At 62.2% G+C, this 25,304-nt stretch overlaps 1 protein-coding gene across 2 annotated transcripts; it reads right to left on the bottom strand.

Moving 5' to 3' along the window:
* Nucleotides 1–119: 119 nt before the first annotated feature.
* Nucleotides 120–25,218, bottom strand: CELSR2 (cadherin EGF LAG seven-pass G-type receptor 2). 2 transcript variants are annotated; one of them, XM_036109809.2, is made up of 34 exons: nucleotides 21,426–25,218; nucleotides 16,272–16,919; nucleotides 14,213–14,435; nucleotides 13,691–13,806; nucleotides 13,425–13,513; nucleotides 12,882–13,039; nucleotides 12,310–12,473; nucleotides 12,041–12,166; nucleotides 11,512–11,678; nucleotides 10,934–11,221; nucleotides 10,677–10,851; nucleotides 10,303–10,444; nucleotides 10,050–10,170; nucleotides 9,279–9,462; nucleotides 9,001–9,102; nucleotides 8,260–8,354; nucleotides 7,819–8,028; nucleotides 7,167–7,350; nucleotides 6,931–7,059; nucleotides 6,662–6,842; nucleotides 6,336–6,503; nucleotides 6,096–6,222; nucleotides 5,767–5,967; nucleotides 5,315–5,489; nucleotides 4,906–5,018; nucleotides 4,688–4,767; nucleotides 4,467–4,593; nucleotides 4,255–4,377; nucleotides 3,509–3,636; nucleotides 3,184–3,272; nucleotides 2,892–3,083; nucleotides 2,593–2,763; nucleotides 2,215–2,449; nucleotides 120–1,743 (listed from the first exon to the last, which is right to left on the bottom strand). In XM_036109809.2, exons 1-34 carry the CDS (start codon nucleotides 24,724–24,726, stop codon nucleotides 1,722–1,724), a joined length of 8,754 nt encoding a protein of 2,917 aa, XP_035965702.2. In that variant the 5' UTR covers nucleotides 24,727–25,218; the 3' UTR covers nucleotides 120–1,721. The 2 variants fall into 2 exon arrangements, with proteins under 2 accessions (XP_035965702.2, XP_035965701.2); XM_036109808.2 differs by having other exon boundaries at nucleotides 120–1,886.
* Nucleotides 25,219–25,304: the final 86 nt, after the last annotated feature.

Raw genomic sequence — 25,304 nt, forward strand, 5'->3', positions numbered from 1 at the left:
CCACTTGACATCCGAATCCCCTGATTTCCTGGCCGTCCCACGGCCCTGCCTGCTCTTGTTTTCCACAGCCTCCCTCTGGAAGCACAGGGCACCCACAGAAGCACAGGCTGACAGCCCTCAACCCGCACAGAACTATAGTTTATTCAGTAGTATGGGGAAATGAAAAAAAACAAACACAAAACCCTACTGTATTTACAGTAACAATCAAACTGTACAATCTGATGGTTAGTATCAAGTTAGCATCCAGCATCTTTGTATTTTTTTAAGTCAAGTCATCAGTAGTTAAAAACCAGTTAAATTTTTAACCCTTTGTAGGAATTGCTGAGGGGAGAGTTCAGGGGGAGAATCCATGGCAGAAAAGCCAGTAACCAGCCTTACACATGAGAAACAGGAACTTTTTTTTTCCCACCCATAGCCTCTTTTTCTAGCCACCTGCTCCAGAGGAAAGTCAGTGACAAGTGGGGAATACATGCTCAGCGTACATGGTAACTCGAACAGCAGTTGGCAAAACTGAGGCGGCGGGAGGAGAGGAGGCAGGAGATGAGAGCCTGGAGCAAAGGGAAGGGCCTCAGGCCCCCACGCCAGGACTGCTGGCTGCCCACCCAACCCATCACGGCCACATCAGACCCCCTGGGACCGGACACGAACCCATCCCAACACAAAAAGCAAATAAATAAAAATATATATTAACTCTCTCTTCGCAGGGAGCTGGGGATGGGTGTGGGAGAGGGGGAGAAAGAGGAACGGGACCTGGTCCTTTGAAGAAGAGAGCCAATTCCGAAAAGGGGTTAAAAATAGAACACGTCGCAGAGGCCACAGTAGGTCAGACAAAGTGGGATTTGTCTGATCTTGGCGGAGGTGGGGGGGGGGGGCGGTGGTGGTGGCCACGTGGACACCAGAACCCAGACTTGAGACCTGTGCTTGAGACTTCTGGGGGTAACCGAGCCAGCCCCGGACTTACTCTTCCGCCCCGTCCCACCCACACCACAGCAAAGAAGCGCAACTAAACACATGACTGGCCTTCCCGGGGCGGGTCAGGCAGGGAAATGAAGCACTTTTGGGTCAGCGAACTGAGCAAACGCCCGGGCTGCAGCACGTGGCCAGAGTCCAGGGAAAGGAGAGGGGCTGGGGTGGCCCGGCCTCCGCCCAGGGGCACGGGTTCCCCTCAAAATGTGTTCATGCAGCATTTGGGGGTCCGGGGGCGCAGAGTCCTTCGGCCCCCTCTCCGGACAGGGCTTTTGCAGTTCCTGGGAGGGGCCGCACAGGCAGGGTGAGGAGTGCCCTCGACCTTGACGCCCTCCCCATACTGAAGGCCCGCCGGGGTGCAGCCTGCAGGGCCCGATGCCCTGGGTGCATGTGGCTTTGTCCTTTCCTTTTGGTGATGGCAAACGAGGGGCAGGCCCCCCAAGAGTCCCTCTCCTCCCAGAGGCACAGCAGATGGGAAACTGAGGAGAGGCTGGGAAGTATCCTGGGAGGTCCTATCCTCTTTGGGAAGGGAAAGGGGAGTCAGTTTCCAGCATATAAAAAAAATTAATCCCTGAAGTCATGAAGAGTGGAGATCCTTTTTTAAATTCTTTTTTTTCCTCTTTTCTGAAAAAACTTTGTCTTGGAGATGTTGGCCCCAGGGGTCCAAAGTGCAGTGAAGGGGATGGTGGGGGAGGGAGTTGGCACTAGATGGCCTTGGGTGGGGTGGGTGCCCCTCCCGGCAAGGCCCAGGCTCCTCAGATGGACGTTTCGTCGCTGCTGTGGGCAGGCGGTGGGGAGCAGGGGCAGGATAAAGCACAAGACAGGAGTGGGGGCATGAGTGCAGCTGGGGAAGGTAAGGGAGCCTCAGGGTGTAGGAACCACCGGCCCGGGGTTAATGCAGGAAGTTAAAGAAGAGAAATCTGGAGAGGCAGGAAAGGAAAGTGACAGAAAAGGCAGACAGGGGGTTAGTCGGAGCAGAGAAGACAGTGAGAAGCTTTCACCAGGAGAAGGAAACAGGAAAGCAACCCCAGCTCCCCACCCTCCCTCACTTTGCCTGAAGCAGGCCTGAGCTGACCCCACGGGCCCCCATGGTTTGTGGGCACATCACAGTAAGGGGGCTGGGCTACACCAGCCCATTCGTCCCCCGACTGCCTGCCAGAGCAGCCTGGGGAGGCCTGGAAGCGGCTCCGAGCCCAGCCAGGGCCTCTGTGGGGCTGCACCCTGTCCCACCCAGCCAGCCCCACTCACTCGGAGCCCGACGAGTCCTCATCCACCGTGCCCGCCTTGATACTCATGGCGATGGGCATGACCCCGTTCAGCTGCTCCTGGAGACTCTGCCGGGGTGGAGGGCGGGGAGGGGGCCCGCCCCGGCTGCCCTCGCTGGCTGAGGAGCCCCTAGAAGACCCTGTGCCTTGCTCCAGGGGTAGCCGTAAAAGGCTGCTCTTCTCACTGATGGTGGGCAGACACTTCTTCTTGAGGATGCCTGCGGGCCAGGGGGGCAGGTGCCATGAGGAGCAGGCGGTGGGATCAGGGGGCTGCCCTAGGGAGCCCTACCAGCCACAGGGCGAATGTGAGGTGTGAGGGTGCCGAATGGGGGAGCACGGCAGCTGGGCATGCCCCACTCACCTTTGTGAGGTTGGGCAGAGGGGCCTGGAAGGGGGCCAAGGGACCCCTCCCGAGGCAGGGCATCTCCATTCTCCCATGGGCGCTCCTCAGAGGCCCCATTACCACTACTCTCCTTTGCTGTGGTCCCGAAGTCTCCTGGCCAGGGGGCCTTCCCAGGCCCTGGGCCCCCATCTGGTGGAGAAAGGAAGTAGGTAAGGCCCAAAGAAGACAGACAACTAGGCAAGTCACCACCCTAGGAATCCCTGGCTCTCTGCCCTCCCACTGCCCCCTCAAAGGCCACAGCCCTGGCGCTGGCCCACCCTTGGGGGTACTGTGCAAGGGCAGTCTCTCAGCGCCAGGCCCCAGCAGGCTGTCCCAGCCCGGCTCTCCAGGGAAGACGGCCTCTTCCTCCTCCTCTTCCTCCTCCTCGCTGTCTGATGAGTGAGTAGAGGCATAGGAACCACTCTGGTCATCTTCCAGGGACAGGTCACTGTCAGAGTCTGTGTCAGGGTCTGGGAGATGGGGAAGAGATCAGAGCTGAGCCCTGCCCCTCTGCACACCCTCCACAAGAGCGGCTGCCCCCCACTGGCCAGCAGGAGCTTCCTTTCTCACCATGCTGCTGGTCTTGACCTTCCAGGAATAGGCTGCCTGGGTCCCCCAGGCCAGAGGGCCCTTGGCCAGGGTTCAGTGTGGACTCTTCCCTGCGAAGACAAGACCACGCTGGAGGGGCCAGCCCAGCCCCTTACCCAGGGTCCCACTCTTTTCTCTCTCCCCGGTTTCCCAGTTCCTGCCCCTGTGCCCCTCCCGCTTCTAATTTAAGCTGCCACCCGTGTCGGCCACCCTGTGCGCTGTTCAGCTCCCAGCAGGTGGCTGGCCTGGCTTCTAGCACGCGTGGTGCTCCTTGCCCCTGGCTGCCGCCCCCAGCACCAGCACTCACCTCAGCAAGAAGGGAATGTAGCTGGGCTGACTCTTCCCCGAGCGGCTGGCGCTATGCAGGGAGCCAGCTGAGTCTCCGTAGGGCTGGTACAACCGCCCGTCCACATAGGGGCTGGGGCAGTTGTAGGACTAGGCAGGGAACAGAGGGCTCAGTAAGTGGGGGAGCAGCACGGGGCGGCCCCAGGATTGGGAGTGGAAGGGCCGAGGGAGCTTGTCCCAAGGTCTACCTCCCACGTGCCCAGGTCTGGAAGAGAGAGGCCCCACATCTCTGCAGCCCCCCCCCAGCCACCCCCCCGCCCGATATCAGGGCCTGGGAGTGATTGCAGCTCTCCCATAGCTGTGCAAGCCCTGTGCACCCCAAGTACCCTGGACTCGGCTATATGAGAGGGCTTCCTGGTCAAAAACCATCTGCCAAGAATGTGCTAGGAGACAGAAAATTTACCAAGATGGACCAGGGATCCTCAGATGTTGGGTATCCGTGAGTGCATCACCTGTCTTGGCCCCTTCCTCACCTTATTCTTCCTAGTTCCACTCCCATCGCTCCTGAGTCAAAATCCTCCTCCCCACCCCCAAATCCCGCTCTTCCCAGGCCACACATACCATTTCCCCAGCCCTTCCTCCCCCCAGCAAAGGATGTAAGGATGAAAAAAAGTGGGGCACGAAGCACAGAGAACAAGCTCCTTGGGGCTCCTGCCTCTTCCACCCGGCCCGAGAGCCCTCCACCTCCTTGGCCCCCGGCTCCCTCACCGAGGTCAGGGTGGACTTGGTGGTCAGCGCAGGGTCAGGGCTGGGCTTGCGGCTGCAGGCAAACTTGAGTGCTTTCCGGACCTCCTTGCTAAGCACCACGTAGGAGAGGAAGATGAAGGGGCCCTGGCAGGCAACAGGCGGCAGCTAAGTGCCTGTCTGGGCACCCCACAGGCAGGCCTCACCTCCCACCTCCACAGGGCACGGCCGGGTACCTGGATGCAATTGCAGGCAGCAAAGAGGTAGTGGAAAAGGAGAGTGTCACTGTTCACAGAGAGCAGCGCCAACAGCCACGTGGCGCTCAGCAGCAGGAGGACGGCGAAGGAGGGCCGCAGGCCCGAGCTGGAGAGGGGGAGGCTGTGAGCCTGGCCCGGAGGCCCCCTGCGCCCCTGCCTGCCCACTGCCCACTGCCCGGGCACCCACACCCTGTACTCACACGGGGCCTTTCTTCTCAAAGCCCTGCCGCTGGGCAGCACAGGAGGCCCGGGCCGCCAAGATGTACAGGAAGACACTCATCTACCAAGGGAGGGGGATCATCAGGGGACAGACAGCTTCTACCCCAGCCCACGGGGGCCCAGCAGTTGCATCATTCCTAAAGGGGATCCTGAGGGCACACGCAGCCTGCTGGCCCCCAGCCTGCTTTCTAGCACCTACCGAGACCGCGAAGGCCACAGGGCCAGCAAAACTCCAGATGAGCGTATCGTAGATGGAGAGCCAGCAGAAGTCAGGGTTCCCATAGCCCTCAGGGTCCAGGCCCACGGCTAGACCTGGGGGTACGGTGACAACAGCAAGGGAAGGGGTGGTAGGGCCTCGGGAATCAGTCAGGTGTCATGTGGGCTCACGGGGCCAGGTGCAGAGGATGAAGGGTTCCACCCACCCTGTGTCCCCGTGTTTGTGCCGACCCCTGTAGGAGGGGGCACCCAGTCCCTGATGGGGAGCCTCGGGGGCCGAGAGGAGGGCTCGGCCTGGGGCATGGCGATGTGGGTGGGGAGAACGTGGCGTGAAGGTGGACCCAGGGCCTAGAGGTGTAGAGCCCCGGGCCCGGGAAGGGGGTGGGGGGTACCTGTGATGAAGGCAGGCACGCCCCAGCCCAGCATGTAGTAGAAGCGCATGGGGCCAGCATTGACGTCGCGCACCTCGGTGAGGGCCCGGTACAGGTGCAGGGCCTCCAGCAAGGCCCAGGAGAAGGTGCACAGGTATAGGAAGTGCAGCAGGATGGCGATGACTGTGCAAGCAAACTGGGGGCCCGGTCACGCCAGGTCAGTGACCAGGGCACCCCCAGGGCACGGACAGGGGCAGGGCTGGGGCGCTGGGTGGCGCTTCGGGAGGTGTGGGCCAGAGGGAGATACTTCTAGGGTGCCGGGGAAGTGAGGGGGAGCTCGAGAAGAGGAAACCGTGGGCTGGGTGCTGGGCTGGGCTCTATCAGAGTTTCTGCTGCAGAAGCAGGGACCGGGGCAGGGAGCCCGAGAGGACTGGAAGCTGTGGACGGTGTCTGGGGGAGGAGAGCCATCTTACAGGGAGGTCAGCCTGGTTGATTCCTAGGAGGAAGACCAGCTGCGCCAGGCCCAGAGCCCCAGTCAGGTTCCGTCGGATGCCGTGCTGGTTGGAGCGTAGGGCACGCAGGACGGTGAGGAAGAGGAAGGAGAGCAGCAGGGCAGCCAAGGTGACCCCTAGGGCCACGTATGTCAGTGTCTTCAGCGGCAGGATCTCCCCATTCTGCAGGGCAGGTGGCAGGAGGCCAGGCGAATTAGGAAGGGCCGGGCCTGAGCATCCAGCCCGGGGCCCTGGGCCCCCACCCCTAGCTCCGCGGCTGTCTCCCCCCAGCCCCCCACAGTGGGTCCAACCTCCCGCCGGGACACGTCCATGAGCACGGCGAAGCTCGTCATGTGGTTGCACTGGCAGCTGACGTGACTCTCGTTGCGGAAGACGACCTCGCAGCCTCGGGCTGACCAGCCACCCGTACCACTGACCCTGCGGGGGGGTGGGGTGGGGCGGGAGAAGGGTCAGGCCGCGCGAGCAGGGGAAGGCACCCAGGGGCCTGGCTCTCCGCCCAAAGCCTTGGGGGTAGGGCAGCGCAGGCTCACAGGATGGAATGATTCCAGAAGACACAGATGGGCTTGGTGCGCTCCTCCGTCTCCAACAGCCGGAACTGCACCGTGACCGGCTTGTCCAAGGCTCGGGGCAGAAACTCCTCGTCGTCATGGACGCTGATACTCACCACGGGCGTGTTGATGACTGGCCGTTTGGGGACTCTGATGAGGAACAGGCAGGCGCACAGTCACTGTGGCAGTCTCGTGGCTGAGGGGACAGCATCCCTCGGGGATACCCCCACCCCGGCCTCTCCCCAGGCTTCAGCACTCACCCGCCCACCGTGCATCCCCGCCCCCTCCTTGTCTCCGCGGCTGCTCACCTGAGGCTGCGCTTGTCCGGGTCATAGTTATGGGGCAGCAGGCCGGCCAGAGTGCGGTAGATGATGACACTGGCCACAGCCTCCCCGTGGCTCAGCTCTGGGTGCCGCCGCTGACGCCGTGCCAGCTCCTCAGGCTCCTGGGCCTCTCCAGGGCCCGCGGGCCGGACCACGGTGGGCGTCTCTGGGGTCGGGACAGTGTCCACTCAGCGGGGCCCTGCACAGGGATGCCCCAGCCGGGCCCCTGACCCACCCTGTAGCTCCCCACTGACCTCGAAAGACAGAATCAGGCAGAATGACCGTTGTCTCAAGGTCTGGGGGCCGCTCCCCCCGCAGCGCCTCATAGCGGGGCAGCTTGGCCCCAGCAAAGTTCCCCTTGTCCAAGCGAACCACAGAGATGACTAGGGAGAGGGTCACAGGTCAGAGCCGGGCTCAGGCAGGGGGGCCCCCAGCACAGCCGCCCGTGCCCGGGGTTCCGTCCACAAACCCCGCCCTGCGCCCGTCTCACCAATGTTGGGCGTGACGATGGTGAAGGGGTTCAGGTAGGTGTGCCGCATGTTCTGAGCCAGGGCGCTGGCGTAGGCCTCGTAGTGCTGTAGCAGCCAGGCGGTGCCGCCCTCCGTCTGCTGGATCAGCTCCCAGTGCCGCTTGTTGGCCGCGTCCAGGAGGGCGCTGCCCACCCGCAGCAGGTTCTAGGGTGAGCGCGGTCAGGGTGCTATAGCCCCACGCCTTCTCCTCCCCACCACCAGGCCGCACCTGTGCCTAGACCAGCCCGGCCTACCCACCCAGCCACACCCCTCCCTCAAACCTTCCCTCCTCCTCCTGCAACTAAGAGTTCCCGGGCCCTGGGCCTGGACCCCTGCACAGGTACTAGACGCTGATTCCTCCCCACCCTGGCACCGTGGGCAGGGGGCCTCTGCTCCAAGGAGCTCGGTCACACCAGGCCCCAATACAGACGTTAGTTTCTATCAGCACCTTACTAGGGAAAGGGCTGGAAAGAGATGCTCTAAATTCCACGGCTCAAGGGAGCTCCTGGAGGCCTCACGCCAGCTGGGAGGTCCCTCCCCAAAGGCAGGGATGGCCCCCAAGTTGCCCCAGGAACAGGCTCACTCACCATGTCCCCCATCTAACCAGCCAGCCCTGCCCCATCCAAGCCCCACCTCGGTGAAGTGCACATCCTGCGTGGCCGACAGTCCGAAGCCCCGCTGGGCGCTCTCGTGGGCCAGCAGACGCGTGGCCAGCTGGTAGGCCACCTTGACGTCGCTGCCGAAGTAGCCAGCCGTGTGCTGCGTGGCATTGCGCAGAAGCAGGGCCAGTCGCTGGGAGCGCCCCGAGTCCAGACCCGACTCGTTCCGCTGCAGCCGCTCGGCCTAGGATGGAGCCAGACAGGACAGGGAGCAAGGGAGGTCAGCGCAGGAGGGCAGCAGTGAGGTCCCCTGAGGGCAGAGCTGGAACTCAGGAAGGAAAGGGCCTCAGGAAAGGGGAGAAATGGCCACTCCAGGTGGAGGCCCCAGGAGACGGGCTGGAATTCCAGAAGCCCCTTTCTCAAAGCTGGCAGCAGGGAGGGGAGACAGGAGCTAGACATGAGGAAGTTCACTTACAAAGCCCTTCAGCTCTGAGAAGGTGACTGATGTGCAGTTGAAAAGGTTTGGGGGGAGCCACCCCCTGTGCTCATCACAGTGACGCACGGCGGTGCCTGGGGGAAGGAAGCCCAGAGGACAGGCCTCAGGAGAGACACAGGAGGCCTCTGGGACCTGCCTGAGTTCCTGGGGGCCAGCACCTCATGGGCCAGAAACAGGAGACAAGCAAACAAGGGCCCTGCCCTCCTGCAGCCCCGGTTAAAAGAGGAGGACAGGTGTAGAGAACACTAGAGCCAACACCTCTGCCAGACCGGCCCGAACGAGGACTCCAGGAGCACGGGGCGTGCGTCCTCCTCGAGCCCCCAGACATCGCTGCCCCTCTGCAGCCACCACTTTGGGCTCTCTGCCACTCTCTGCTTATGAACTGTGTTCGTCATCGATCCAAGGACCAGCACCAGCCCCCATCCCGGGGCCGTGTCCCCTGGAATAGCACCCGACAGCCCCTACTGTGTGATTCGTCTTCGAATCTCTAGTACCCAGCCCCGTGGCAGGCACGCTGCAGGTTTGTCAGCATTTTTGATAAGAGTTCAAGATGTAGGTGCCCTTCATCCAGGCAACCTTGGGAGCAGAGGAACAGTGCACCAAGGAAGGACCTGGAGACCAGGGAGCGGTCCCAGGATTTGCAGCCAGGGGCTTCCCGCCCTCGTCCCAGGGAGGAGAGGCTGAGTCCACAATATCACATGCTAGGCTTCCAGCACCTACCAAAGGAGCCTTTGGGGCAGGGGGCAGCAGCAGGCAGCCCAAAGCGGGTACGGGGCCACCAGATCCCAGCGTCGATGGCCCGTGGGCAGCTGTCATAATTCACTGCAAGGAAGCACACAGGGTCACCCGGGGGCAGCTGTCCCCTTGGAGCTCGGCTTGGGCTTCCAGCCCTCCCTCGGCAGCCCCGGGCCTGCAACCGGCCCCTGCTCCTGGTCCCTCTGGGACGCCGGGACCTGGCACGCAGCAGGAGAGCCGCCGACCCGTCATGGGAACCCCACCTTCACAGCCATTGGTGGTGACCTCAGCAAACGGGTTGTCACAGCGGTCACACTGGCGCCCAATGACACCTGGCTTGCATGGACACTGGCCGTCCTCAGAGTCACAGACGCGGGACAAAGAGCCCGTGGGGTAGCAGTCACAGAGGAGGCAGGTGGGGCTGCCAGGGGGCCGGTAGTGGTTCTCCTGAAAGGGAGGACAGACGACGAGGGTCACTGGCTCAGGCTCTCTCTCTCCGGGATGCTCAGGGGTCCTTTGGGCTGTGGTCCCTCTAGAGAGAGGCTCGCTGACTTCAGGTCCTCCCAGGAGTGGTATTCAAAATATTTAGGGGCACCAGGGTGGCTCAGTCGTTAAGCATCTGCCTTCAGCTCGGGTCACAATCCCAGGGTCCTGGGATCGAGTCCCGCATTGGGCTCCCTGCTCTGCGGGGAGACTGCTCCTCCCTCTGCCCCTCCCCCACTCCTGCGCATGTACGCTCGCTCTCTCACAAAATAAATAAAATCTTAAAAAAAACATATTTAACTGGTAATGATTTGCAGTGTAGTCCATCAGTGAGACACCAACCGTCAGAGCGGGCTGCAACCAACCAGTATAGCTGGCCTAGAGCTCACTGGTAAAGAACTGGTCCTGGGTCCCCCCAAACCGCAGACACGTGGGAGCACGTGGCCACTTGTCCCCCTCCCCCCATCAGAGCAAGGGCACACAGCCCTGAGCTCTCGGCAGGAAGGCTTTCCCCACCGCCCCCCCTCAAGGGCCCGGGTCGGGGCTGTCACCTTGCAGTGGCACACGCCGCTTGTCTTGTTGCAGTCTGGGTCGAAGCCTTTGCCGACGTCACAGTTGCACGGGCCGCACGTGGGGTGTCCCCACCAGCCACGGGGGCAAGGCTGGTCAATCCTGCAGAGAGGGGCCCAGGCGGACATGAGCTCCCTCTGCCACACCCCGTCTGCTGCAGCCATGTTCAGCCCAGTTCCCGGTACTCTGAGGGACACCCCAGAGACAGGCTGCTGCGTGCCCTGGTCCACTTACCTGGTCTCACAATATGGCCCAAGGTAATTCTGGAGACACTCGCAGGTGTAGCCGTGGGGGGCGCTGGGCTTTCGGATACACACAGACTGATGCTCACATGGGTTCAGGTCACACACGTTAGTACAGTTGTCACCATAGTAACCTGGGACCGTAAAGATGAGAGAGGCTCAATCCCCACCTTGCCCTGGCACTTTCTTTAAACCTGCCTTCACGCCACCTCCTTCCACCTGAGAATCCTACCAGCTGGCTACGGCATTGTAGTGCAGGAGACGAGGCTCAGAGAGGTCATGTGACTGGCCTCAGGCCACACAGCAGAGCCGAAGTGAGACCCCGGCGCCCACCCACCTGCCCATTTCCCCGGATCCTTGGCACACCTGGGTCACAGCTGCAGGAATAGCTGTCCCAGTCATCACTGCAGTAGCTGTTGGCAGGACACGGATTCGAGTCACAGGGGTCTGGCAGGCTGCAGCCTGGCTCCACATTGATGCTTTCCCCGCGGCTGGGATCCAGACCGCTAACCCCCTCGGGCGTCTCGCTTACCCTCACACCCTGGGAGGGAGAGAAGCGATGTTGGCCTCCGTGGCGCGGGCCTCCAGGTGGGGAGGATGGCAAGGCAGAGGAGGATGCTCACCTGCAAACAACCCCGGAAGCCGCGGGCCACACCGCCGGCTGGCCCAGGCACGCCCCCAACCGTAATGTTGCTCAGGTGCAGCCCATGCAGCCGGGGGCCTAGGTTGCCCTCTGCTCGCTGCTGCCCGTAGTCGAAGGACAGGATGGCATGGCCGGGGCCCCCAGTGGCTCCCAGGGCCAGCTGTGCATGGTGCCAGTCGCCGTCATTGGCCCGGCCTGGCTCCAGCTGGAGAGACGAGGCCTGGAGCCCTGTGCCCTCCACGCTCAGCACCACGTGGCCTTCCCTCAGCTTCACCAGAAGAAAAGAAAAGAGGGTCAGCAGCCTGCCTTCATCGGCTCTTCCAGCCCACTGCCCTCCCGCCTGGACCACCAAACCCATCCTACAGCCCCGCTGAGGCCACAGAGGAAATGGTATTATTTCCCTCGGGGCCAATAGATGGCAGCAGTGATCCAACAAGCCGACGGAGCCGCCTCTTCCTCGGGGAAAGAAAAGACCCCGCCTAGCCCTCTCTGACCAGCCCCCTGGAGGCCACAGCTGCCCTGGTCAGGGCCCGCCTACCCCCCCCCTCCCTGCATCACCTGCAGGGTGATGGTGCTGCGCCCCCTGGTGACAGCCTGCAGCAGGACACCGTTGGCCTGGCGTGTGCGGAACATGAGGCTGAGGTGCCAGGGCTGGGAGATGGGCAGCGAGAGGCCGTGCCAGGCCAGCACGCTGCTGCCCAGGAAGCGCTGCGGGTTGGCCATTTCTGGGGAGGCAGATGAAGGGAGACTCTGAGGGGTGGAGCGGCCAAGTGCCCCAGGGGGTGTGATGCTCAGAGGTGGTGGTTCCACGGGAGGCAGGGCACTGCCTCTCCCAGTGCCCACTCCCCTCGCCGGCCCCGCCCTCCGGAGCATTTACCTGTCCTGCGCCCGCCCCACACTGTGCCCAGGCCTGCCTCTGACTGGGCCCTTTGTCTCGTGCTACCCTCTCAGGGCTCTGCCCAGACATGCTTTTCCACCCACAACCCAGCTTGGCTGGGCCCTGCCCAGTGCCTGCCCCGACCCTGCCGGTGTTCCCAGCATTGTTGACAGCTCTTGGGCCTTGGCCTCTGCTGGCGGCCTCTCCTACCCTGGGCACAGCTCTTGCCCCCGAAGCCCAGAGGACACTCGCAGCTGAATGCGTCCCACTGGTTCACACAGGTGCCCCCATTGTTGCAAGTACTGCTGTCACACACGTTCTTCTTGGCAGGGCAGCCTAGAAGGAGAGAGAGGGGCTCGGCTCGGGGCTCCAAACAGAAGAGCTGCGGCTGGAGGGCCCTCTGAAACCCCCACCACGTCCCCACAGCCCTCCTTTCTGCCCAGGGCTCCTGGCCCGGCCCCTACCCCAGGCTCCCATACCAGGCACGGTGCCGTTGTTGGCGATGAAGTCAGCCATGTCCACGTGCCGGCTGTCCACCTGCAGGTTCCTCATGCAGCCCACGAAGTGCCGCGTGCGGACAGGGAAGCTCTCGGGCAGGTCAGGGACCCCACCCAGCAGCAGGGGCCCCGTCAGATCCAGAGACCTGGCGGAGGAAGAATGGTGGCAACATGAGGCACAATGGTGGGGCTTCTGGCCCTTCCTCCTTCCCTCTTCCTTCCACCAGGCCAGAGCGGGGAAGGGCCTAAGCAGGAGCCTGAGGGGCCCTGAAGAACAGCACAGGGGAAGGGAGGCACCCCAACCTGGAGCCACTCCCCTCTCATACCCACCCCTCCCCCAGGCCGCTCCATGACACCTACTCTAGTCCCCTCATCTTGCTGCTTCCACCCCCGACCCCAGGCCCTGCAGAAGGCTGAGCAGGGACTAGGGGAAGCAGGTGAGGGAGGGCCTCCATCTGGATTGGTTTCCATTTCCGGGCCCCCTAAGGCCCACCTTCTCAACCTGCCCACCTGGCCCCACACCACACCGCATGCCCCAGCCCTCTCCCCCTCACTTTTTGCTGCCACCCTGGGTGCCCTGGGCAGCGCAGGAGTAGTTGCCCAGGACAGCTCCGAAGCGCAGGGCCACCCCTGTGTCACAGCCATCCACCGTCACCACAGCCACCTTCTGTTCCGATGGGCCCTGCGGGAGCCCCGTCTGCCCTAACAGTGGCTGTGGGCAGAGAAGGCAGAGAAGGGGAACCGTGAACAAGGAGCCCACGAGGTCCAGGGGCCAGGTACAGAGACACCAGCACCTGCGGACACCCCTTTGTACACACGCGTGTGCATATACACACACGTGCCCATCCAGTGTGCTCACGGGACATACGTGCTTAACTGCCTTCCTTGACATTCACCGGAGTCCGTGCCTGTCTAACAGGACATTGAGCATCGAGCACTACTCAGCGATGGCAGGGGAATAGCCCAGCCCACGCCCCCTCCCTCCCTTTAGGCCAGAAGCGCCATGACCAGCCCCCCCTGGATGAAGCGCCACCTCGGTCTGAGCACCTGAGCCAAGGACAGAACCCTCCGACCCCCTGACCCCCTGTGACACCCACCTTATTGTAGTATTTCAGCTGCACTGTGTGCCACTGGCCGTCACTGACCCCTCCGGGCACGAACGGGGACACGGTGGTGGTCGACTCCCCTGGGGAAAGGACCCAGGTGAGCTGGGACACTAGGCGAGGGCTGGGAATGGGGACGGTGTGCTCATGGTTGGAACCGGGCCCAGGTTTGGCTGGGGGGGGGGTGTGACTTGGGGTCGGGGGCCAAGACACCTAGGGCCTTTGGGAGATGGGCAAGGACATGGAGCAACCGGGGTCACCTGCAGAGAAGGTGAGCTGGACCTGCTCCTGGATCACCTCGAGGGCCACAAAGTCATGCTTCTCGTTGAAGCGCCCGTTGTATAACAGCAGTCCGTCACGCTCCTTGGTGGCAAACCTGAGCAGGAGTTGGGGGTGGGGGGCAGGGAATGGGGCACCCACCTAACCCCGACCACCCCAGCCACCTAACTAGCCCCTGATCCTACTCAGGACCCTCCTGAGAGCTGACACCGTGGCCCTTGGCTCCGTGGGCCATGGAGCTCAAGTGTGGACAATGAGCCCACACCAGAACTGAAACCAGAACCCTGACCCCTTGGCTCCCCACCGTCGAGAGTGGGTAGGAGGAGTGGTCAGCGGACCCTGGTGGGTGAGGAAGGCCTGCTGGAAAAGTGCCCAACCCGGCTCTGCCAACAACCTGCTCCCAGCACTTTCGCTGCCCGACCTCTCACCCTGCCTGTAGGGGGGGAGACACCCCAGGCTCCCAGCACCCTCCCCACCCCACCCCCCAGGGCCGAGCCACTCACGAGAGGGCCAGGGTGAAGTGGAAGCGCTGACGCAGGCCACGGAATGTGAGGAAGGAGCGGGCAGGGAAGCTGCGTGTGGTCACCTGGCAGTAGGGCTTCTCGAAGTCTCCAGACAGGCAGTCGCACTTGAAGCCACCCACCAGCAGGTTGACGCAGGTGCCCCCATTCTTGCAGACACCTGGCGTGCAACGGCCTGAGCGGGCACTCACTTCGCAGTGCTCACCTTGGCAGGGGGAAAGGCAGGGTGAGTACCAAGTGCCTGAGAAGGTGGAGGGGACCTGGGATGCCTCCCCCGGGCCCAGCCGTACCTCCTGCAACACTCCCAAGTTCTCCCAAGCATCCTCACTACCATCCCATTATACTGCTGCCCTGCAAGTTCCTTGGAGCTCCCAGGCCCTTCTGTACTCCTGTTTGGGGCTCAAGCGCACAGGCCTGCCGGGACCCCGGTCACAAGGCCCAGGTCCTAGTTAGCCTTTGGTGTCACGGCTACTGAGCAAGCTAGGGGCTGTTCTGTTCCCACAGGGGTGAATGTGCATGGAGGAAAGAGCCTGCAGGACAACACCAGGGCTGGCGCCAAACCCCCTTCCTCCCTCCCTCCCACTGGTGCTTTTGTCCCTGTCAGGCGCCAAGATCAGTTTCCCTCTCTGGGGATGAGACCAGGCTTCCACTTGGATTGTCAGTTATGCCTGGGGGGTAGGGGGGGTGAGGTGAAGCTGGGGACTCCCGGGAATGGGGCAGAGAACTCCCACCCTGAGCCCTGGGGTCCAGACTGAGGCCCTCTGTGCACTTGGGAGATACTGACAGAATGGGTGACTGAGCCTTGGGAGCAGACCAGGATTTCAGTGGAGGAGCTGAAAATTCCAACAACATCAGATGGGAAAATCCACCCCTTTCTCTCCCTCCCCATTCCCAGATTCTAGAGATAGGTTCTCAGCTCCTGTGCCTAGTGACTGGCTCTTGTTTCCATGGAAACTGTTGTTCGCCTACTCTAAGCCCCCCTCCCCATCCTCTTGGACAAAGACTCCCCTCCCATCCCCCAAGCCCTCCCCTCCCTTCCACCCCCACCCACAGCAGCAGCTGAGAGGAGTCAAGTCTGGCAAGTTCTGGGCAGGAAGATGCAGCAGGGAAGGCGGTGGGGTCTGCCTGCCCCTGCTGGCAGAGCCAGTGGGCATGGCTGTGGAGGAGAGAGAATAAGGCCCAACCTATCTGGGAAGGAAGGGCGCATGGCGGAGAGGAGAAGGGGGTGTCCTGAGGAGAAACAGGATCCTGCAGGGGCAGGGGCACAAAGCAGAGGCAGTGAGCCTCCCAGGGAAAGGCTGGGGAGGGGATGTGTAAAGACCCAGGTCACAGGCCAACCCCGAGGCCTGACCCTTCTTCCAGCACCTGGGCAGGGGTGGAGCTATTCTGCTCAGGGTCACACAGGTACAACGACCTTCAGAACCAACTCTACCCCGCACCCAAACCCCTCCAGTTTTTTCCATGCCTTCCCCTCCATGCCTGGGAAGAAAAGCACTACTTAGAGCCCAGAAAAGTAACTCTCTCAGTGGTGGGAGGAGACCAGGTCCCAGGTCCAGCTTCAGGGCTAAGTCAAGCTGTGAGGTGAGACGCAGAACAAGTCACCGGATCCCAGGGGTCTCTTAAATCACAGCCAACACCTTCCAAGGGCTAGCTCTTTACACGTATTAAATTAATTAAATTAATCCTTACAACTCTGCTAGGCTGTAAGTAGATTCATTATCTCCATTTGAAACTACTGAAACTACTGAGACACAGAGAGATTCAGTAATTTGCCCAAGGTCACGCAACTACTAGTGGCAAAGCTGGAATATAAACCCAAGCGGGCTGCTTCTAGAGCTGGCGCTGCCTGAGATGGGGGGTGGGGGGTGGGAGGTGGGGGGGAGCTCGGAGAAGAAGGGCTCCCCCCTCCTCTCTCCCCAACAGGTCGTGGAGAAGCAAGCGAGATCTGCGGGCGGCCAGGGTCACCGCCACCTTACTCCAGAAAGGAACGAGGCCGCCCCGGCCCTTAGCCCGCTCAGCCCGCCAGGCCGCCCCAGCTCACCGGTGTAGCCGTCGCGACAGAGGCAGGTGTAGCCGCCCTCACGGCTGCGGCAGCGCCCGTGGGGGCCGCAGGGCCGCGAGTAGCAGAGGTCCACCTCGGTCTCGCAGTAGTCGCCCGTGAAGCCGGGTGGGCAGCGGCAGCGCAGCCCCCCGACGGGGTGGATGGGCCGGAAGAGCACCGAGGAGGAGGCGATGAAGGGCGCGGAGGAGTCGAAGCGCAGCACCGACACGCAGCGCATGTAGTTCTCGCAGGGCTCGCGCAGGCAGATGTTGTCGTCGAAGGGCAGCACGCGCTGGGCCGAGATGGCCGTGAGCAGGCTGCGGTTGAGGTACAGGCGCTCCTGCAGGTCCTCGGAGGGCAGGAAGGGCGGCCCGCCCCCGGGCCCCGGCGGCTGGCCCACGGACAGGCTCACATTGAGGATGTGGCCGCCAGGGGCGTCGGTGTCCCGCTGCACGTTGAAGACCACCACGTGGTCTGGGGGTGTGGCCAGCGTGGCCGCCACCGCCTGGATAAAGAGACCCAGTAGGGGTGACAGGAAGCGCTCCGGCGACATGTCCTCCAGGCGCAGCGTGATGCTGTGCGTGAGCATCTCATCCGTGATGATGGTGACCCGCAGTGCACACTGGGCAGTCACACTGTGCACGCCGTCTGCGGGGAAACGACATGGGTCAGGACCTGATGTGGAGCTGGGGAGGGCAGGGGTGCCGAGCCATAGACCTAGCCCTGGGCAGGAGCACCCCGAGAAGGGAGTGGGAGCTGAGATCCAGCCCTGCATTGCCCAGTTGCCACAATGGACTCCCTTTTCTAATTGGCAAAAGGTGCCCAAGAAACTACATGTATGGCACCTGTAGGCAAGCCACACCTTGAGGGATCAGGCCCCATAGACACTTAGGGCGATTTGATTTTCAGAAGTTCTCTTTGCATACTTTCCCAAAACCCTCCGTTGTGAAGAACGGTACATTTTTTAATGTTTGTGCGCCTCTCCCTGCCCAAGCCATGAGTCTTGCTCCCTTATACCAGATTTGGGGCTTCCCTGCACAAGAACCCGATTTTGCCTATTTCTTACCTTTCTACAGGGCCCAGAGCACCAAAAGATATCCACAAAAATAATCATTCTTCCCCCTTGGCCTCTATATCTCAACACTACTATAACCCTGACCCTGGCTGTGCTCCCTCCTCCCCCACCAAAGCAGAGGGGGGGTGAACTGGGTCAGTGGGCCACCCAGTCCCCCTCCCACTGAGCCCCATAGCTGCTTGGGCGCAGGCCTGCTATCCCCATAGCAACGCCCCACACAAAGCATTCTTCCCGCCCAACTCTCCAGGCTGCCGAAGATAGCCTGGGGGGGGCCTCACCCCAGGAAATCCAGCTGAGCCACCTTACCAGAGGCCGCACTACCCATTGCCCTGATGCTGTGGGGGGGGGGGCAGAGATGGAAGGGCCTGGGCAGCTCTCCAATCTGAAACCCCAGAAGAGCCCCACTAGGCTGATCTCTCCTCTGGCCTTGGGCCTCCAGCTATTCATCGCCCACTTGGCTCACACGTTATGCCCGAATGCCTGCCACACCTGCAGGCCGCATGCTCACTTACAAACAGCTGGACGCTAACACACACTAGTGTCTCACTCCACCCACACGCTACGCCCAGAAGTACCACACACACCTGAATGCACATATACACGGCAATGCATTTTATTTAGCTCAGAAATGAAAGCTGGAGGCCAGTGGGGAGGGGGAAATGGCTTGGCAGGGCCCTAAAGGGTATTCATATTTTTATTTATTACAATGTTCTACACATAGTAGGTGTTCAGTAAATACTAAGATGTTGATGTCTCCCTAGTGAAGAAATGGTCTTTAAAACACAGTGGGGGTGGCGCTGTGGGGGGCACCTGGGTGGCTCAGTCGGTTAAGCATCTGCCTTCAGCTCAGGTCATGATTCCAGGGTCCTGGGATCGAGCCCAATGCTCCCTCTCTCGCTCTCTCTCAAATAAATAAATAAATAAAATCTTAAACACACACACACACACACACACACACACACACACACACACACACAGCAGGGGCCCTGAGTTGATATTGAAAAGGACCGCCTGGCAGGAATGGGTCAGGAGATGGTGTTTCTGGGGTGGGGCGGGAGTAGGAGAGGAACCTGGGGGTAGATTCTGCTTCCATACCTATTTGAGGTGGCTAACTACCCCAGGCAGCTCAGTTGAGCCTGGGAAGGCTGAAGGCAGAGACCCATCTCAGCCCTGTCCTCCGTCCACCCACCTGCCCTCCAGCCTCATCGCCTGAGGCTGCAGAAGCCCGCCAGCTCTCACCAGCAAGCTTGCTTGTCATTACCCACTCCTGCTCCTCCCACTCCTGTCTATAGCCACCGAACATGCCAGTCCACAGTCCTCCTACTTCTCTCACCTGCCCCAAGCTCACCTACTCCAGGAAGCCTGCCCAGATTGATGACCTCAGGCTCTATTTTCCTCCTGCTTTCAGACCACCCTGCACTGAGGTGTGGACCTGGCACAGAGCTCTTGTGTACTTGGTGACTCTGCCCAGTGATTCCTTGATGGGAGAGTCCCTCCAGGCAGAAAGTGACCCCAGAGTCCACCCAGTGCCCCTAACTGATTAGGGAAAGGAGGGAGGCAGTCAAAGCCCATGAGCGAGAGAAACCTCCCCACCACTCAGCCCTGGGAACAAGCACTCCTCCCTGTGCCTCCCCTCAGCAGTCCCAGGCCCCGCCCATGCCCCTCACCGAATGTGTCTCTGTTGCTTCCCATCTGGTCTACCATCTGTGGCCACCTGCCCCCTCCTCTGTGGTCCCCCATCCCCAGCAATCAACCTACTGCTCAGTCCTTGCTCTTTGTTCCTCTCCCCTGCCTTGACCGGGGTCACCCCTCAGGTGCCAAGGCAGGGTGGGAACAGGGGTCCCAGGTCCCAGACTGTGGCAGAATCAGACTCCAAGCCTCTCTCCCCTGGCAGATGTGCCAGTGGAAGCTGTGGGCCTGGACAGGGTCTACCGCTCTGGGAGCTGACCGGGCCATGCACAGGAGTTCCTGTGTGTCCCAGCAGGGTAAGAAAGAGGCAGGGAGACCTGGGGCTTCAGGAGAGCCATCCAGCCCAAGCGGGGGCAGCTTCAGCCACAGGGAACAAGAAGAGGGGGAAGGCAGAGAGGCAGGAACGTGGAGACTAAACAGGGGAAAACAAAGATCCAGGAAAAGAGCCAGCAATGGAGAAAGTGGGAAAGGAGGAGAGAGCCACACAGGAGATCGGGAGAGGGCCACGGAGAGGGGCAGAGCAGGAGGGCCCCCATGGGCAGGGGCAGGGGCAGGAAAGAAAGAGAGACAAAGAACAAGAGAAGGGAAACAAAGGGGCAGTGGGAGTCAATTCCCCCTCACCCCAGCCTCCCTGAACTTTGGGGTTGCCGTGGTGACTGCTTCCAAGGGTCAGGGCCGAGGGGACAGGATGGGGCCAGGGCTAGAGGGCCAGCCCGAGGCCTTCCCTTCTGTTCTAGGGGAGCTGTGGTCAGGGGCCCTGCCCTGGTAGGAGCCTGAAGGCTGGGCAGGCCTCCTCAGTGTCCTGCCACTCTCACCTAGGACAGGCTGTGGGGAGGACAAGAGGAAGAGCCCCTTCTTTTCCATCCCTCCCCGCTGCTTGCTTCTCCCAACACAGAGAAGGATCCAGGATCCAGGAACTCCAGCCCTTCACTTCCTCCTGAAGGGAAACTGAAGCCTCAGGAGGCACAGAACCTTGTCTATGACCTCTAAAACCTCACCTGCCCGGGCTCCTATGGCCACCTGAGGAGTGGGGCAGGAGACGCATCTGTCCAGGAAGGACCCAGAGCGGGGAGGGGGCTGAAGCCACACCCTGCATCCCACATGTCTCTCATTCCCCTCCAGGCCCAGATTCCCTGGGGTGACAGGAAAGGGGTGCCAGACTCTTCTCTTCTTCCCCTCCCTGATGTGTCTGGAGTGGGGTACCCTGGCCCATCCATCTGCAGGGTACCCCTAACAAGGGGCCCTCATGGGGGTTGCCAGTCGTTCCCAAGCTTGGGGAAGGGACTCCACAACCTGGGGCTGGCCTCCTCCTTGCCACTCCCCATAGCTGACAGAGAAGACAGAATGCCGCCCACCCCCGTCAACTCTCCTCCCCCAACCCTCTGTCCAGGGAGTCTGCAGGCTGAGCGCTTGGCCAAGCAGCAGGAATGCCCAGCCTGGGTCCCGGCCAGGCTCCCACGCCCCAGGACTCTGTTCTCTCCCCACCGGAGCAGGGGGCTGTACCCTCAAAGGCCACCAGTCCCCTGGCTCATCCTGGTCCCACACCCCATTCCCCGAGCCCAGACTGGTCACAGCCAGCAAAGAAGGCCTAGCATCCTAAAACAGCCCATGGGGTGGCAAGCGGCCCCAGGAGGCCTCAGCCTGCCCCTGGCTTCACTGCAGCCCCTCCCCCAAGCTGGACCCCGAACCATGGCCTCTGACAGTGGGGTCTGTTTGGACAGAGACAATGAGCTCGGGCTTCACTTCCTGCGGGAGCTCTGAAGGGATAGCCAGGCCAGGCTCTTTCTGCCTGGAGGGAAAAGAATGCACTAGACAAAGTCCCCCTCAGCCAGTCTGGGGCTCAGCCGGGAGCCAGAAGGGGCCAGAAGAGGCCCGACTGCAGGGTCCTGACCCCTCGGCGGCAACCCTGTGCCCCATGGCCCTCTGCTCTGTCAGAAGGCTGTTATGAGATCACAGGAATAGCCTGCTGGGCATGAAGGGGTGCTGAGGGGACTGGCTCACCTCCCCCCCACCTCCCCCTACACCCCACACCACACCACAGTCCTCTCTACCCCTCCCCCAGCTCTCCCGGACCCCCTAGTCTTCCACGCGCCTTTTTTCACAATCTTGGCAGCCATAGCCAGGGCCGCCCCGCAACACTTCCCCTGCCACGTCACCGGGTGGTAGGCAGGGGGCAGCCAACCAAAGCCGCCCAGCCCAGCCCACAGCGGCAGGCGGGGCCTACACCAGCCGCCAGGATTCCTAGGGCTCCTTCCCAAGCTCCTTCTCGCCCCTCAGCCTCTGTGCCAGGCACTGGGCAGACAGGCGGGTCAGCAGTTCCTCCTTGGACAGCTGCCTGGGCCCTCCCCCAAGGGCCACCCCCGCCCGACGCCACCTGGGCCCTTCCTTACCTGACACCAGCACACTCATGATGGCCTCCAGAGGACGGTTGTTGTCCAATGCCCGGCTCAGCCTCAGTTCGCCCGTCGAGGCGTTGAGCAGGACCAGGCTGAGTTCATTCCCCCGCTCAAAGCTGTAGGTCAGGCTGTCTGAGATGTCAGGGTCATGGGCGGGCACGCGGCCAATGGCACCCCCAGGGAAACTGCTCGAGCGGTTGGTGACATAGTTGTTGAAAAGAATCTCAAAGTTGCCCAGCACCGGTGGGTTGTCATTGCGGTCAAGCAGGCGGACGTGGACTGTAGCCCGGCTCACCAGCGGAGCCGACGTGGCCTGGATGACCAGGATGTATTCGGGCCGGTCCTCGTAGTCCAAGTCCACCAGAGCCGTCAACTCCCCAGAGAAGATGTCCAGTTGGAAGACCTCAGGGATGTTGCCCTCCACGATCTGGTACATGATCTGGGCATTGGTGCCTTCGTCGGGGTCGGTGGCTGTGACGCGGGCCACAGCCAGCCCAATGGGGCTGTTCTCTTCCACAAACACGTCAAACTCGTCCTGCTCAAAGACAGGTGGATTGTCGTTCACATCCAACACGGTGACTGTCACTTCCATGGGCGTGCGGGCCGGAGGCATCCCCTTGTCCACCGCATAAGCCTGCAGAACGTACTGGGCCACGTTCTCACGGTCTAGCCTCCGAAGCGTTCTCACAATGCCTGACGTGGACTCCACGATAAAGTCACCATCTCCATCGTCGCCCCCTTGGAAGGTGTAGAAGACCCTGCCATTAAGGCCAGAGTCACGGTCAGTGGCTGAGATCTGCAGGACACTGGTGAAGGGGGGCACATCCTCATAGACGCTGCCCTGATAGGACTCACGCAGGAACTGAGGGGCATTGTCATTCACATCATTCACCAGGATCTCCAGGTAGGTTGTGTCAGACTTCTGGGGAATGCCATTGTCACGGGCGGTGATGGCCAGGGTATAGGACACCTGGTCCTCATAGTCTAGCTCAGCCTGGGTGGTGACAGCCCCTGTGTCCGCATCAATGCGGAACTGGGGGATGCTGTCCTCCATAAAGTAGGTGATGCGGGCGTTCTCGCCCGTGTCCTCGTCCGTGGCACTGATCAGCACCACCGTGGTGCCTGCCGGCCGGTCCTCATTCACATTCACCGTATAGTGGGAGCTCTGAAAGACGGGACGATGGGTGTTGGCGTCAGTGACGTTCACGACCACCTGGGCCGTGTCCTGCCGCGTGCCATCGGAAGCAGTGACTGCCAGCACATACTGCCGCTCGAGCTTGTAGTCCAGCGGCAGGGCGAGCGACACCAGCCCGCCACCGCTCTGGCTGGTGATGGAAAAGCGGTTGCGGGTGTTGCCGCTGGTAATCTGGTAGGTGATGACGCTGTGCGCGTCGCGGTCCACAGCCGACACTGTCACCACGCTGGTGCCCACGGCCGCATCCTCGTTGAGTCTCACCGTGTACTCTGGTTGGGTAAAGGTGGGGTTGTTGTCGTTGACGTCCAGGATGGTCACGCTGACACTGGCTGAAGCAGTGAGCACTGGGGTGCCATGGTCTCGGGCTTCCACCCCAAAGCTATAGAAATCAACCTCTTCCCGGTCCAGCTCGGCTGCCACAGAGATCCAGCCTGTGCCGTTGTTGATGGCAAAGGGGAAGTCATGCCCAACCCCAGCAAGGCGGTATTCCAGGCGGGCGTTGTCACCGGCATCGGCGTCGATGGCCTGGACGTGGAGAACCAGGTAGCCTAAGGGGACACTCTCCAGCACAGTAGCCTGGAAGGGGGTGCTGACAAAGATGGGGGCATTGTCATTGATATCCAGGACCTGCACTGTCACCAGGCCAGAGACGTTGGAGAGCGGGGGGCGGCCGCCATCCTGTGCCCGGACCCGTAGGGTATACTCCTTGGTCGTCTCATAGTCAAGAGGGCTCACCACGTCCAGAGCCCCAGTCTGGGCATCCAGGTAAAACTGTCCCCGAGCATTACCGCTCATGATGCTATAGTGCACCAGGGCGTTACTGCCCTTGTCTCTATCCGAGGCTGTGACCCGGAGGACCGGGGCCCCCGGGGTCACATCCTCGCGCACCTGGACCACGTAGCGCTTCTCGCTGAACTGAGGGGCATTGTCATTGTCATCCTCCACAGATAGGAACACAGCGGCTGTGGCGCTCCGTGGACCAGGGTCCCGACCCTGGTCACTTGCCTCCACCGTCAACTGGTAGGATTCTACTTCTTCCCTATCCACAGGGCCACGCGTTCGGATCACCCCAGAGCGAGGGTCAATCTCAAAGACTTCCGAGGGGCTGCCTCCAGGCCCCTCCAATAGGCGGTACAGAATATTGGCATTGGGAGGGGCATCACCATCTGTGGCTCTGACAGTGAGCACCTCATAGCCAACCTCCAGGTTCTCCCTGAGGCTCTCCTTGTACTCCTGTTGCTCGAAAACAGGGTCGTGATCATTGGTGTCAGTCACCAAGATGGTGAGTGTGGCCAGGGCACTGCGTCGGGGCATGCCATGATCCTGCGCCGTGACCCTGAAGACATGGGTGCTCTTGGTCTCACGATCCAGCTCCTCGGCTGTGGTTACAGCGCCCGTGATTGGGTCCAGAGAGAAGAAATGTTTGGAGCGGCTATCAAAGAGGGCATCCATGGTGTACTCAAGCCGGCCTGCCTCACCCTCATCTGGGTCAATGGCCCGCAGGGATGCCACAGGGGTACCCGCTGGCTGGTTCTCAGGCACAGTGGCCTGGTAGCTGGGGGGCTGGAACTGGGGGGCTGTATTCACATTCCTTTTCCGACGCCCGCCCATGGACTCTTCTGTTGACCGTTCCCCTGCCCTGAGCCCTGGGGTCTGCACCAGCTTGCAGGACTGGCATCTCAGCCGGGGAGCCTTTAAGCACGGGTGTTCCTGGGGCAGGGTGAGCTTGCCCTGTGGGGAGAGGTGGCCTCCAATGCCCAGGAGGCGACAGCTCCACGGGCAGCCTTCGGGGGCTGGCGGCAGAGGGATGTGGGCTCCGGATTCTGGACACCAGACCCTCAGACCGTCGTGGTGGGGCACCAGGTGGCCAGTCAGCTCTGTCCCTGCATCCCTGCAGCGGCTGCTGTAGAGCCAGAGGTTGGAGGCTGAGGCTGGACAGAGCCAGCCCGCGGGGGCGCAGGCCTCTGAGGAACCACGTCCCCCGGGACCCAGGGAACGACAGGGCCCCACTTGGTCTCCCAGCAGTGGCGGCAGCAGCAGCAGCAGCAACAGCGGCGGCGGTGGCGCTGGAAGGGGGGCGCGGGCTGCCGGGCTCTGCATCTCTCCCTGCTCCCGGCCGGCCGGGTCAACTGCGGCGGCGGCTCCTCCTCCGGCTCCAGCCGGCCCCGCCGCGCCTCATGCCCGGGCCGGGGCGCCGGTCCCCGGGGGCCACTCGTGCGCCCCTCGGGGCCTGCGCCTTGCTGCCTCGGCGGGGCCCGGCGCTGAGCCCTCCGACGCACCCGGGCTCGCACTGCTCCCCGATCCCGGCCCGCGCCCGGGTCACCCCGACCACCGCGGGCTGGCGCTGCGCCTCCACTTGCGCGCCCGGCTCTCGCCACCTGCGCCCGCGGGCCCCGCGCGCCCCTGGCCCTGCCGACTCCCCGAGCCCCGAGGTGCCCCCTTCGCCCCCGCGGGATGGCCCACCTGCGCCCGCAGAGCTACGCACCCGGACCCCGGCCGTCCTCGACAGCCCCGCGCCGGCCGCTCGCGCCCCGCGTCCCCGCCGCGGCGGCTGCTGCTGTCGCCGCGGCCGAGGGCCCAGCCCCACGATCCCTCGCCTCCCCGGCGGGCGGGCGAGCTCTGCAGAGCGGCGGCGGCGGCGGCCGCGGCGGCGGCGGCTCATTACCATAGACCTGCTC

The sequence above is a fragment of the Halichoerus grypus genome, chromosome 5 (assembly GCF_964656455.1).
Source record: "Halichoerus grypus chromosome 5, mHalGry1.hap1.1, whole genome shotgun sequence".
NCBI classification, from domain to species: domain Eukaryota; kingdom Metazoa; phylum Chordata; class Mammalia; order Carnivora; family Phocidae; genus Halichoerus; species Halichoerus grypus.